The sequence below is a fragment of the Musca vetustissima genome, unplaced genomic scaffold, assembly GCF_032173495.1.
Source record: "Musca vetustissima isolate MV318-11 ecotype Yass unplaced genomic scaffold, APGP_CSIRO_Mvet_v1 utg32822, whole genome shotgun sequence".
In the NCBI taxonomy this organism is placed as follows: domain Eukaryota; kingdom Metazoa; phylum Arthropoda; class Insecta; order Diptera; family Muscidae; genus Musca; species Musca vetustissima.
The window spans coordinates 95-16,021 of record NW_026885355.1 but is presented as its reverse complement, the minus strand read 5'-3'; the positions used below and the strand labels follow the sequence as shown (position 1 = coordinate 16,021).

The 15,927-nt window shown below is 36.2% G+C and overlaps 1 protein-coding gene across 1 annotated transcript in view; it reads left to right on the top strand.

Annotated features, from left to right (window-relative positions):
• The window catches only part of LOC133332574 (zinc finger protein rotund-like), a gene marked incomplete at its 3' end in the record, with an annotated part of 58,175 nt that extends 42,643 nt beyond the window's left edge, over positions 1-15,532 (top strand). The window contains exons 4-7 of the mRNA XM_061540947.1: positions 3,524-3,552; positions 4,549-4,595; positions 12,085-12,135; positions 15,351-15,532. Coding sequence (XP_061396931.1) covers positions 3,524-3,552; positions 4,549-4,595; positions 12,085-12,135; positions 15,351-15,532 — 309 coding nt within the window. The remainder of the gene's footprint in view (positions 1-3,523; positions 3,553-4,548; positions 4,596-12,084; positions 12,136-15,350) is intronic.
• Positions 15,533-15,927: the final 395 nt, after the last annotated feature.

Here is a 15,927-nt window from a genome sequence, read left to right as displayed (position 1 = left end):
TATACTAAGTCCTCTCCTATCTCCTCACAAAGGTTCTACATTTTGAAAATGTCTAAATCTCGCAATCTCTCAAATGATTGCACATTGTAATATTTTGATCAATGGGTCGATTATGGATAGCGACCAAAATCCAGTTACGATTTCAACTGGCAACGCCACTGAAATAAAACTTAACATTACGAATATCAACTTTTCTCAGTTGCCGTCGATAATACTATTTAACACTTTTGAAACTAAAATATTGTAAACAAACAAATGAATACAATATTTCAGAAAAACTAATTATATGTTATGATAAGCTCAATGGAACAATTTTTTGATGATGAAAATGATGTGCAAGGCGTATCATCTATTAGAAGGCATTTAAGAGATAAATCCAATCCATTAGAACTACCATCCGTACTGTGAGTAGATGTTTATGTTTAGAGAAATGTTCTATCAACTGCTCATTTTAGCACGATAACTCAAAAACTAATAACCCAATCGATTTCAAATTTTTACACGTTTCTCTGTGAGTGTATAGCTATCGTATGAACTAGGATAAAGCCAATCATTGAAGATCTTCCTTATTTTTTAAGTTGGTTTTTGGTCAAAAATCGGCGATTTTCCAAAAATATTTTTTCAATATTTTGATAATTTTAGAGCGAAGTCAATAATCCTAGTTCATACGAGAGCCAGACATGTACTCTTTCTAACACCATTGGAATTTTCGGATTTCGATGTTCCAGTGAGGAGTTATCATGCCCGCCTTCAAAAATAAGGACATTTCTTTGATCACAAAAACAACAACAAACATTTTTTGTAAATTATTTTTCTTCCTTTTTAAATCTTCAAATATATATGTGCAAAGTTACAACAATTAACAAGCATTGGTATTGATTTACCAGCCCATTGAAAATCTTGAAAAATTAAAATCGAGAATAGGTGGGGTTCCCTTAAGGCGTATTTTCGGCTAACAAAAGATGCCTAGTTTCCGAAAAGCCCGACTGTCAACAGCAATTCCTCCTTTCATAAAAGTGTGTACAGCTCTGAGGTTTTTTGCGGAGGCAATGACTTCAACCTTGCCATGGCTCAATACACAATGTCGGTGGTTTTGACCGAAGTTGTCCGGCTAATAGAGGAAAAATTGTGTAAAATGTAGATTTTTTCCAAATTAACAGAGGAGGAAAATGAGAAGAATAACAATTTGTATACCCTTCACCACACTGTGGTACAGGGTATTATGTCTGTGTGCATATGTTTGTAACAGGCAAAAATAATCGAGATAGACCCATGGTTCCTTTTGAGAATATGCATAGAATCACTTTCTGAGTCGATTTATGCATGTCCGTCCGTCCGTCCCTCTGTCTGTCCATCTTAAATTGTAAACAAAGTACAGGTCGCATTTATTATTCGAATTGGATGAAATTTGGCATAGCTCATTTATTTGGCCCAAGGACGAACCCTATTGAAATTGGGAAAATCTGTTCAGATTAGATATAGCTCCCATATATATTTTCGTCCGATTTAAGGTAAATAGTGCCTCAATGTCCTTTTATATCCTTCGATTTGCACGAAATTTTTCGCATAGCGTACTGAAAAAGGTCTAGAACAATGTGTGTTAAATTTCGTGAAAATTGGTTCAGATTTAGATATAGCTCCCATATATAGTTTCGGTAAACAGTGCACCAAAGTCCCTTCATATCCCTCGATTTCCACGAAATTTAGCATAGCGTACTGAATTGAGTCTAAGTTTCGAGAAAATCGGTTTTGATTTATATATATATCCTTCGATTTTCACGAAATTTGGAGTTAAGTTCCGTCTGTTAAGTTTCGCTAAAATCGGTTCAGATGTAGATATACCTCCCATAAATATTTTCGTCTGATTTTATGTGAATGGTGCACCTAAGTCCCTATATATCCTTCGATTTGCATTTGGCAATTTGGCATAGAATGCTGAATTGAGTCTAGAATGATGTGTGGTAAGTTTCGGGAAAATCGGTTCAGATTTAAATAGAGCTCCCAGATATGCATATGTATTCGTCCGATTTTACATAAATGGTGCACCAATCTCCTAATGTTTGTCCGATTAACACGAAATTACGCACAACGTATCAAATTGAGACTTGAATGACGTTATTGCGTTCTGTAGAAATTGGTGCAGATGCAACCATAGCTTCCATAGACGACTCTAAATCTGTCCGAATGAAATTAAATTTATCATAGCTTGCAGAAAGACATGAGTATGTTCCTTCGAGGTAACATTGACATGTAATTGTAAAGATAAATATGTACAACTTACACAAAGTGGTGAAGGATATCATATAGTCGGCTCCGTCCGATTTTACTGCTTTCCTTACTGGTGTTATTCGAAAACAAAATTCCCGGGTGTTGTCGGATGTATAGATGCCATACACGTACATATCATGGTCCCAAAAGAAGATGTTCACCATTTTGTAGTAATTTTAACCATTATTCCAAGAAAATTTCAGAAACCAGAAATAAATGGTTGCCGACAAATTCTATTTGAAGCAACTGAGGTTGACAACATTTGCCATCCATAATTCAAATTTGGCAACTAGCAACGTCACTAAACTATGGTTACCATCCGTAATCGACAAACAAGTTTAATGTATCTGTAGCAAACATTGATTCTTTTGAAATAATTTCGACTATTCTTTGACTAATATTGGGCATTATCTCAGCCATAACGTGATGCATGTTAGTTTTTAAGGCTCAAAAGTTGAAGGTTTGTGCGGATAAACACTGTCTGTCGGACCAGTTGCCACGACGAGAAAATTACGCGGTCTGGAAATGTCTCTTGCAATATAACCATATTCGCTCGAATTCTATAATTCTACAATAGCAGGTAAAAAATTAATTATTGTATGATTTTTTCGAAGAAGTAAAGTCCAATCACACCTTCGAACCATATAGCTATATAGCGCAAACGGTGACTTTTTCTGGATGTAATGGTCTCTCTTCAATTGCATGACGATTCTCTGCACCCCAAATACGATTCAGTTTTTTTACGTACCCACCGAGTGAGAAATGTGATTCAACGTTGCAGAAAATTGTCGTCCATAGCCTGTTGTGCAAGCACACATTCTACGTATCTACGATTTGAGATGGGTGAGATGGGCTTTTTATCAATGTAGGTCTATATGCAAAATACGTCATAATATCCGATAGGACAGTCCAAATTCTTGAGAACGTCGAGGAATCAACACATTTACGAATCCTTGAAACAGTCCTGAAATGTGCTTTTTGGTTAAGCCAACACTGGCTGTATCGATTTTTCATATGACATATAATATTCACTTCCACAATTTCGAAGTAATCTGACTCATCGTTGACGATGTTCAACAGCTCCTGCACGATATCAATGCGATATTGTTGTTGCTCAAAATTTAGCAGTCAAGGAACAATCTTCGATACAGCACATTTCGTGCCATTAACATCCCTAACAATTAAAGAAAATTCAAAACCCTGGCTTGAAGTCGGACCTATATAGATTTTTGAACCTACTTTAAATATTTTATAGACATGTCATCATTCTATAGACATGAAACCGAACAAAAATATCTATACGAGCTATACCTAAATCTGTAGGTCTATGCAGTAACTTTTAACAACTATCGATATTTTTAAATTTCTTTTGTTGTTTGTAACAGGCAAATGGAAACGAGATAAACATATGGTTCCTTTTGAGAATATGCATAGAATCACTTTCTAAATCGATTTATGCATGTCCGTTCGTCCGTCCGTCTGTCCATGTTAAATTGTCAACAAAGTACAGGTCCCATTTTTTATTCGAATTGGATGAAATTTGGGACAAGCCAAACCCTATTGAAATTGGGAAAAATCGGTTCAGATTTAGATATAGCTCCCATATATATTTTCGTCCGATATAAGGTAAATGGTGCACCAAAGTCCCAGTATATTTTTTGATTTGCACGAAATTTGCCACAGCCTAATAATTTGGGTCTAGAATGATGTGTGTTAAGTTTCCTGAAAATCGGTTCAGATTTAGATATAGCTTCTATATATATTTTCGGCCGATTTAATGTAAATGGTGTACCAAACTCCCTATATATCCTTCGATTTGCACAAAATTTGGCATAGCGTACTGAATTGATTCTAGAATGATGAGTGGAGAGTTTCAGAAAAATCGGTTCAGGTTTTGATTTAGCTTACATATGTATTTTGATCGGATGTCTGATTGAAATTAAATTTTTAACAGCGAATAGCGTGTATCAATTTTTCTTTAAATTGTTTTCCATAAATTTGTCCCATGGTCAAGATCTGCCCGAATGAAATTTAATTGATCATAGGTTGCAGAAAGACATCAGTATGTTCCTTCGGGAACATTAACATGCAATTGTACATATGTAGAATATACCCAAAGTGGTGAAGGGTATCATATAGTCGGCCCAGTCTGACTTTACTACTTTCCTTACTGTTTTTTTTTTTCAATACATTCCATACAATGGCGGCTATTGTTATATCCTATTTATTAAACCTAACATAATTTCATGGTAACATTTAATAAACAACTGTTGTTTTTTTTTCTTTTCAGACCAAAATGAATGATCACCACAACAATTTACAAAAAGGTAATTTTTGTTTTTTAGAACCACGAATAGTTGCTCTAAAAATATATGCATACAAATTGTTTAACTAGTAATTTTGCTTTCAATTACAATTGTAGAAAATATCATAACTGATCTCTACCGCAATCTCCAAAAATTTAATATGAGTTAAGTGGCTAAATGCCTGTATATATAACCTTTACCCACATACTCACACACACACTCTCTGGCACCGAGAATGCCAAACAAAAATAGCAAACATTTTCAAATAGAAATAATGCCAAACATGTTGTAAAAGCTAATAGAAGAAATTGTTGTCGCCGTAAACTAAACGGGGGAGAGACAACGTACAACAGATGCTAACAACTTGTTAACATAAATTCCATGCTATAGACTAACAAAAAAAAAAAATGGAACGAACGAACAAAAAAATAAATAACAAAATATTCACACACTCCAAAACATGGCTAAAAAAACTACAAATGCAAACTTATCTTGCCAGGAGCAAAGTGCTTAGCTTATAATATTAATGGAAGAGGGCACTTGTAGGGGGCCTTAGTAATTACTGCAATGGAGTTTTGCGACAAACTCTTAACTAGGCCTAAATGACGAATAAGTGGACCTTATTGGATGTTTTTGTTCCGCATTCAGCCGTAATTTGGTATTTCGTGTTTTTGGAGGCATAATATATTGCCCTTGTGAGTTTTAAGATTGGAGGCATATTTTGTTGTTGTATAGCTGTGTATTTTCTTCTATACAGTCTGATTGTGCTTCTAACTCCAGATTCAAAAAATCGGTGCCCTGTATAGGTTGAGTCCATAATGATGGTGGGTAATTGAGTAGGTGGACCATTACAACATGCCTGACAGATATTAGCCATCTATTCTAGCCCCGTTCAAATTGGAACGACTACAACACCCTGATTTAATTTGTACCATATTCACTCGAGTTTATTTCGGTGGCTTAAATTTTCGGTGATGGGTGGTCATCCTGTATTTGAATTGCTTCCTCAACTACATCAGTGTAAACATATTTCAATTTTGCTTGATATACCTGTTGAACTAGAGGCTCTCTTTTGTACCTCTGGACCACTCCCTTAATAACGTGAGTATGTTTGCTGATGTGCATTTTGCTTGCCGATCAGATTTTATACAACCTTCCAACAATTCCAGCAGAATATGAATTGGGTCGTCTATACCCGATCTCTGTTATACCAAAACCAGTCTTCTGCGTCTCGATGGCTGTTGCTTTCACTGGGGTGTTTGTTCTGCGAACGACTATTGAACTTCTGTTTTTTGATAGCGGAAATTATCGACCCATCGGCCTGTTCATGCACAGGTATGATCTGTAATTGATCTATCGGAGTCAAAAAATTTCACCATGTCGCAGTTTTCAGGCGGGTATTTTGGCAGGATTGAATGTTTATCCATTGTTTAGCACAGATCGGCCCATCTCTAACAAAAAAGTTTCTTTATCAGTTCTCTAAATATTGCTGGCTATTGTCTGGATAATGTTCTTTTTGCTCATCACCTTATGTGACCCTAGAACCTGCACATTCAGCGATACCGTTAACTTCGTGGCGCATATTTGCATAATCGTCGTATGGAAAATGTGTATTCAATCGATAGCAAATGTCATCAACTTTTGGCCCAGGCACAATGAGTGTCAAGTACTTGATATTCGTTATAATTTAATCGCGGTCCGTTGGGCGTGAAGTTCGATAAAGGTAGAGGTTAAACAATTTCGTAAATATTACCCCTCTGTACTGATCTTTGAGTTCTGGTTTTTGAATATCACATACCACTGGCGTCCGAACATATATTTTAGGATTTAACGCTTCAAACATGTATAGATTCTAGTTCATTCGATGTCCTCGAACAGTATCAAATGTTTTTGATAAATCAATATCACGTCAGGTTCTGTTTGAGTCCTTTCGTAATATAGAAAGTTGTTTTCGTGCTGTGCTGCTTCCGAAAACCGTATTGATAGGCAGTATTCTCTAAAGCTTGGGAATAGTAAGGAGTCTTAGCTATTAGCGACCTCAGTGAAATCATTGCCTGGTTTCGGGTTTACCCTGTCGTTTCAAGACTCCGAATCTTATAAGGATGGCTAGCGGCAAATATATGACCTTGGTTAGGTTAAATTCACCTTGCTTGGCTTCAGTAGTCATGGGGAACTAATAGGTTGGTTAACAACAAATTGAAGGCTAGGTATTCTACTCCTTGTTCATTCAGTTGCTTCAATACTACTTTAGAGATTCCATCAGAACGGAGATCTGTCACTTCAGCGCCGATAAGTGATGCAGATGTTAAATCATCCATCTTACCGTTGCCTACAAAATTACTTATAATTAATATCTATGGTCTTCTGTGAGAGAGAGAATAGAAATGTTGAGGATAATGTTCATACATTCGCAAAAACTCGTGCTGTACAATTTTTTTCCGTTAACTATTTTTGAAAATCGCATAACTTGTTTTATAATACGAATTTTAGTACCCATGATCAACAAAGAGGCTGTACGGGTTATAAAGGCCCTCCTAAACAAATGCCTATTTTCTTTTTCCTGTAGAAGAAACTCCATACAATACCAACATAGCACACTAAGTCAAATGACAAGTAAATGTTGTAGACCTCCCCGGTGACGTAAAACAATTTCGTCTTTAAAAATTTAACAACGTTGATGGCAAAACCTCTTGACCACAAACTGCGGCATATTGAGTGCGGGGGAAGCAAGAGAACAAAGTGAAATATGTACTATTGCCTTGTTAAGTTTTAAGATTAGTGGAAGATTAAATCAGTGGAGGAGGGGTTGCTCTCTGCTATCTTCCTTTGTTGGTGATTACTGCCGTTAATGTTTTTGTTGTTGTTGCTGTTCCCTGCTACTGTTTGCTTTTGGTTGGTAAGATGATATCAGTGTTAAACAAAGACAAGGAAGAAGATCAAGATTATAACAACTTGAGAATAGATACGGATTACGTAGATGCTGATAATCGATCTTTAAGCAAGCAAGCAAGAAAAAAGTAACAACAGCAACATAAAAAAACGAAGATATTGTTTTTTGCTTGTATGTTTTTCTTAACGACATTTAAATTGTGCACCGAACATGTTATGTTAATCATTGCCAATAGGTAACGAGGAGTGTTTGTGAATGTATTGGTTAACTCTGCGATATTGAGGACTTACTATTTTTTCTTCCAAGATTGGAATATATATCTCAACTAAAAAGATGATATTTTTTTGTCTTAAAAGTAAAAAAAATATCGAAGAGTAGTCCGATGACTTCATTAAGTAGTTCTGGTTAATTTCTTTGGAGAGGGTTTATCATAATTTTTCTATATGATGTATGTGGCTGCCATAGGTCCATTGTAGCTTTAAATTATGGGTATCCCTAATAGATGTCTAGACATATTTATATTGTGTGGTTATGTTTCACTGATAATATATTCAATAGTTCTCCCTCCTTCTTCTCGTTTCTCCAACTGGGGTATTTTTGTTTTTGTAGGATTTTCCTCATATTTAACTAATTTTTATATAAACCGATATCTGTAATTTTTTTATTATATCAGAGCCAAAAGTTAGGTTAAAAACGTCTTCCTATATAAAGGCGGATTGATATGTGTAACTTTTGATTCGGTTAAGATATATTTCCCATGGAAATTGTGCCCCAAATAGCAATATGGAATTTCGCACAATAAGTGTAAAAATTATGTTCTGTTAAAATCGGTTGAGATTTAGATATAGCACCTAAATGTCCATCTGTCCGATTACATAAAAGGTACACACAAAAATCCAAATAAACAAGTCAAAAAATAAACCAGTAAGGAATGTTCAAAAGTCAGACGGGCCGACTATATGATACGCTCCACCACTTTGGATATATACGAGATATGCTAATATATACAATATCCTATATATATATATATATAACTTATAGACATATAATTTTTAGAAGACCATTGAAATGGAATGGGGCGAAACTAAATGTATGATCTACATAGATATTTGAACAAAGTAAAAACTCAATGCATTGTATGTCAATCGGATTCCTTTGTGTACCATTTGTATCAATATCGAGCAAAATAATGTATGTGGAGCTATATGTAAATCTGGATCTAATTGAGCAACCGTGGCATATACCGTTTGGTATGCTGCAGCACAGAGCGCTGTTCACAATTTTATCTCGTGTATATGGAACAGACGTAGGCTCCTCGGTGCACCATTTATCAAAAACCGGAAGAAAATGTATATGGGAGTTCTATATAAATCTGAACCGATTTTCACAATACGGAGTATACATTAATAAGGACCTATCTCAATACGTTGTGCAAAATGTTGTATCAATCGTAAAATCCTTGGGAGTTTGGTGCACCATTTACCAAAAAATCATTTATCCAAATCTAAACCGATTTTCACAAAACTTCGCATAGATCAATGGGGACATATTTTAATACGCTGTGCAAAATGTAGTCTCAAGAGAAAAAAATATTGAAAGTTTGCTGAACAATTTACCTAAAATCGGACGAAACTATATGTGGGAGCTATATCTAAATCTGAACCGATTTCAAAAAACTTCATAAATATCAAACAGGACCTAATTTAGTAGGCTGTGCAAAATTTTGTCTCAATCGGACAAATATTGGGAGTTTGGTGCACCACTTCCATATAATCGGATAAACTATATAAGGGAGAAATATATCTAAAACTGAACCGATTTCATCAAAACTTCACGTACATCAAACTTGACCTAATCTAGTACGCTGTGCAACATATTGTCTTAATCTGTATAATATTGGAAGTTTGGTGCAACATTTACCTACCTAAAATCGGACGAAACTATATATGGGAGCTATATCTAAATCTGAACCGATTTCCACGAGACTTGGCACACGTCATTCTAGACTTAATTCAGTACGCTATGACAAAATGCGTGCAAATCGAATGATTTTCAGAGGCTTTGGTGCACCAATCACCTAAAATCGGGCGAAAATATATGGGAGCTATCTCTAAATCTGAACCGATTTTCATGAAACTTAGCACACATTCAGTTCAGTACGCTATGTCAAATTTCGTGGAATTCAAAAGAAATTAAATCGGACTAAATCGGAAAATATATATGGGAGCTATATCTAAATCTGAACCAATTTTTCCCAATTTCAATAGGGTTCGTCCGTGGGTCAAACAATAAAGCTGTGCCAAATTTTATCCAATTCGGATCCTAAATGCGACCTATACTTTGTTTACTATTTAACATGGACAGTCGGACAGATGGACGGACATGCATAAATCGACTCAGAAAGTGATTCTATGCATATTCTCAAAAGGAACCATGTGTTTATCTCGTTTCCTTTTGCTGTTACAAACATATGCACAAAGACATAATACCCTGTACCACAGTGTGGTGAAGGGTATAAATAGCCAAAAAAAGATATACCAAAAAGAAACGATTCAAAAATTTCCAAAAAAAATAGAAAACATGACTTAATGGGGAATCGTAGAAGAGAAATTACAGGAAACCGAAATAAACAAGCTGTATGTTTATTTGCTGTTTGAAAATATTATACATAAATATCCTTCCTATAGTTGAAAAATAGAAATAAACATATAAAACTATCACAGGCCAAAAATCAGAAATAGTTCTTCATCCAAAAATATGAGACTTAGCAATCCATACAAAAATCAACGGGTCTTTTGAAATAGACCTTCCAGCACTCAATCTTCAATATTCTTCCAAAAATGTCGATTAACCTCCTTCATAGCAATTCTTCAAAATACACGCTTGGACCCCTCAAAGTCCTTCTAAAAATCCTCGCATGTATCCTTCACAGTCCTTCCAAGAAACCACTCTTATTATCCTGAATGTTATTGGAAAAATATATATAAGAATGTCCTTGACAGTTTTTTTTCTAAAATACACGTCAATAATTTTGAATGTCCTTTACAAAAAAATATTTTAAAATTCAGCACTCATAGCTTTGAATTGTCTTGGCAAAAATTATAAAAGAACTCCACCGTTGTGTGGGGGACATGCGCTATACATTAAGAACCCAAAATATTTATTTCCGCCCAATTCGATTTACAAAAGTGTTCAAAACCCCCAAAATACCGGTTATTGGGAGGTACCTTTATATGGGGGCTACACCGCAATATGGACCGATATATCACATTTACCATACCAAACATCATAGGAGTACTAGCAATGTATGTGCAAAACTTCAGACCTCTATCTTAAATATTGCGATCTCCATCGTGATTTCAATAGACGGAGAGACGAACACACATAAATCGAAAAATATTTTTTTTATCAAAAATATATACTATTAAAGTTCTCCGGTGAATATTTCTAGGAATGACAAATTTAATATACTCTCCACCTTTTGTGTAGGGTATAAAAATTCAATCCATGCTTTTTATCCTGGAAGTTCTTAAAAAAATAATATTGTAAAAATAAATTGTAAACTTTTCCTTTCATTTTCTTAATCATATCATTCATAATATCATTCCGAGCCGATATTTGTCAACAAAGCTTATGTTTCGACATTACTTCTATAAAAAAGGTTCGTCCATTTTTAATTTTTTGAAGATCATAGTTTCATTTTCCAACATATGTAGCTATGGTCTGCAAAATAAGTTGTTTTAATCATATTGTATGGTATCCATCCTAATATTATTTATTATACTTAGACAAAACAGTCCTAACATTCCAAACATATATCAATTCTTCACCCACATTCGCAACCCACCAATCGGGGCAAACTAATCTTACAATGAAAGTCTTGTTATGAGAAAAATCATAAATCACACGCCGACACATTCCAGTTGTCAATTGGTGGCAGCGAGTTGTAGCTTTCCATTTGTAGACAACCATAACTAATATTTTGCTAAAGAAAAGTTTAATTAAAACGCTCGAAACGATCACACAGCAACAGATCGGTGACAAAAAGCGGGCAGGCAACAGCTTTTGAGTAATTTCAAGTCAAGCCAAGTTTTTTTTTTTTTTTTTTGCTAGTTGAAAGACGAAGTACATACATTTGTTCCACCATTTCTAACCAATCTATGGATCGCCGTACACCCGCAAATATAGATTGGTGACAATAGTTCAAAGAAATACCGCCCGCTCTTTTCAAACGGCCATTGGACAAATAGTCAATCGTAAAAATCGAGTTATGGTTAAAACAAACTCCATTGCCATTACCAAGTATGGTTGCTCAATAGGTGGCGCCAGCAACATGGTGCACTGTTTCCATCATCTGCTGCTACTGCTGACACAGTTAGCTGTCTTGGCCACACTATGTCGACATGACATAAATGACATATTGTAGAGAACTATGAGACAGACGGGAAAGCACAAGACACTTAGCCTGTTTGGCTAGCTGACCGTCTGATCAATAGAATTTTAACATCATCATTATTATTAATTGCAATAAAATGTCCGTTGTCTTTAGTTTACTTTGACATTAACTTTGATTTTTTTGCTGTTTCCCTTTTTCTGATATATTATTCGTTTCACTTTTAGGTCATTTCATAGATGACAATCGTTTGGATCATCATGCGGTGACACCACAAGGTAAGTTATAAACAGCAACTGGTGAAAGGTTTAAATTAATTAACAAATTATATTGTTGTACATACAATATTTTGAGGAACATAAAAAAGTCATGCTATTTTAATATACAATACACATAATAGGGTATGAAACATTTTGTTTCAATCGGACAAGCTTAGAGTTTTGGTGCTTACTTCACTTACTTAGCTGGCTTGTTACAGAAGGGTTGTTCCATAAGCCGAGCTTAAACCACTAAGGAAAGTAGTAAAGTCGGACTGGGCCGACTATATGATACCCTTCACCACTTTGGGTATATTCTACATATGTATCCTAACATATGTAGAATATATCTGAATCGCTTGGCTTGGTCTTCTCGCCGTTTACTGCCAGACCCACCTTAACAGACTTCTTTTCAATATGTTCAAAGGTGGCTGTTACCGCTCGCAATGTTCGACCCATTATATCGATGTCATCGGCGTAGGCGAGTAACATGTGTTGTTTGGTGTACAGAGTGTCATTTCTGTTCACCTTTGCGTCTCGTATGACATTTCCAGCAGGATGTTAAAAAGATCACACGACAAACTGTCACCTTGTCTGAATACTCGTTCGGTATTGAAGCGCTCCGATAGATGCAGGAATGCCGAACGCAGACATGGATTTAAACACCTCTGGACGGATAGGGCGTCGAATGCGGCTTTATAGTCGACAAATAGGTGGTATGTGTCGATGTGTTTTTCGTGGGTCTTTTCCAGGATTTGGCGCAGAGTGAAGATCTGGTCATGGTGGATTTGCCAGGTCTGAAGCCGCATTGGTATGGTCCGATGATGTCATTGACCATTGGCTTCAATCGTTCACACAGCACACTGGATATACCTTTATAGGCGATAGGAAGGAGACTTATTCTTCTATAGTTAGCACATATCGCCTTGTCTCCTTTTTTGTGCACTGGACACAGGATGCTGAGGTTCCAATCATTGGGCATGCATTCATCTATGTTGTCGGATGTTTCTTCATGAAGGCTGAATTTTTCTGACGGTGGGGCCAAAGATATTTTCCCTTCCGATTTTTGCATTAAAATCTTCCAGCAGAATTTTAATGTCATGGCCAGGGCAACGGTCATATGCTGTTTCTAGGCGCTCGTAAAATATGTCTTTGGTCGGTTCATCGTTATCTTCGGTCGGAGCATGGGCGCAAATGAGACTGATGTAAAAGAACTTCGCTTTTATACGGATTATAGCAATTCGCTCATCTACTGGAGTGAATCTGGAGACAAGGTCTATTATTCTCCTGTTAACCATAAATCCGCAGCCAAATTCATGTCTCGTTTCATGGCAGCTATAATACAGGGCGTAATCGTCTGATTTACTTACGCCTGTCCCTTTCCATCGCATTTCCTGTAAGGCAATAATATCGGCTTTGTACTTCGTGAGTATATCCGCCAAAGCGACCACTGCGCCTGCTCTGTACAACGTGCACACATTCCCAGTGCAGATTCGCAGATCGTGGTCAACATTAGAGGGGTTTGGTTTTCTTTTTCTTAGCATTTTAATAGTAGGTTGGGTTTTCCGAGAGTGGGCAACTAACCCGACGCCTCAACCCATTTCTTTATAGTTCTTATGGGTGAACTCGCGACACATATTAACTCACTATTTCATCGTGGGTGATGAGTCCACAATTGAGATGAAAGGGGGACCAAGATAAGCCTGGACTTTGCCATGTTATAGCCAATCAGAGCCGTTGATTGGTATCTATCATCTCCTACGCCACCCAATGGTACACCATTTACATAATATACGAAAAAATATATGGGAGCTATATCTAAATTTCAAACCTAACGTTTTCAAAAAACCTAACGCAAGTTACTCTAGTCTCAATACGGTACCTTATGAAAAATTACATTTTAATGGGACAAACATTGGAAGTTCAGTGCATCATTTACATAAAATCGGACGTAAAATTATATAGGAGCTTTATATATATCGACGCCGGTATCAACAGAACACATGTTGTTCTAGACTCAATTCGGTACGCTATGCAAAGCCGTCCTTACTACATTCGAGCTGGTGAACACGGCATAAGGTATTCGAGTACTGTTAAGTATTTTGAAATAACGGTGTCCGAGTGGTTGAATTTACTTGCTCACTTAGATCGGTTGAAGGTTGTAAGGACCATCAAGCGTGTTTTGGGAACCGATTGCGGCTTGTTTGTCTCCTGTTCAACTTATGGTTCACCTACATGGTACAAAGTTGCCTCGACTATCTTAGACCAGAAGAATCTACCTTCGTGTCAGCGGGTCGTTATGTTAGCATGTTTGCCATTGTGTTGCACTATTGCAACAAAGGCGTTGCAATTGCTGCTTGGCGCCGTGCCGCTTGATCTTGAAGAGATCTAATCCCCCTATCCGCTTCTGAGGTTGTTCAAGGAATGTCCGTCTTATCCTTCTGGGCTACCGTCTGCTGTTCCTTCTTGTTTTTTTTTTTATTTATCCATGGGAATTTCCTCACCTCAAAAAGCTCTTTGTTTCTTGTCGTGAGCTTGGCTCCTTTTGCAGTCTAAAATCTCTCTCGGAAAGTTCGGTATCAGCATGTTGACTTTACGCTTCTAGCATTACCCTCAACTACAAATGCCACATCTGTAGAAGATGTTTGCTAATGATTGCAGGATGACAGATCAACCAAACCGGCCGGTATTGGATTATTTAGACCATATGCCGTAATTATATCCTTATTTTTCAATTTTCTTTTTAAGGGAACACTTTTTAGTCAGTTTTGATTCAGAGGGGGAAATCCGTAAAATAGGGTAATCAACTACCCCATACTAGCTCCATGTTTAACTGATTGTAATATAATTGTATGACCATCCACTTTTCCCATTCCGCCACCTGCTGACGCGCCCATTAAGAGACGGACAACTCCATCGTCAGAAATCATACTAAAATCGGAACAAAGTTATTGTGGTAGACAACATATTTGTACTCATGTCTCTTTTGTTCATAGGCAATTTATGATAATCAAATATTTTAACCCGATATTTATATTGATTTGTTTTAATTTGGTCTTTCGGTTACGTTGATTTCGCAATATGTTTTTATATTTTTAGATGAAGGACCACGTCAATTAGAGGTCCACAGTCCATCATTAAACTTAAAAATACAATGTTTTTTATTGTATAAGTTTTTAAATGAGCGTCATGTACTTCAATTCATTTTAAATTCTACTTTAAATATTTATTTCTAGGCGGAAGTGTGTTAGGCTCCTCTGGTGCGGGTCATCATGGCAATCATGTTGGTCATCACAGTTCGGCGGCATCAGCTCTACTTGTTGTTCCTCAACCAATCAATGCAACAAAAATTGGTGCCTCCCTGGGGGGAGGTACGACTGGTACGGGTCGTAAATATCAATGCAAAATGTGTCCTCAGGTAAGTTTAGAACACATGAATCCTAAATATAAATAATAATTATTAAAAGTTAAGAATTTTGGTAACATGTTTCTCTATTGAATAAAAATATATTTGTAAGTAAGAATCGCTCTTCGCAAAAATTTGAACAGAATAAATTACAAAATGTCGATTCCTTATTACAAGGCATTGTAATTAAGGGAAAATGTACCAAAAAAACAACACCCATTTTTAGGGGTGTGGAATTAAAGGATAACAACACATCAAGTACTAATGGAGAATATAGCCACATTGCTCCTTATACATGTATACACAATATATGTACACGCGCACACACACACTCTGATATACACACGTTTAATGTAATATAAGTTAAAACAAAACTTATAAGCAGATTTTGATTACAAAGCAAATGA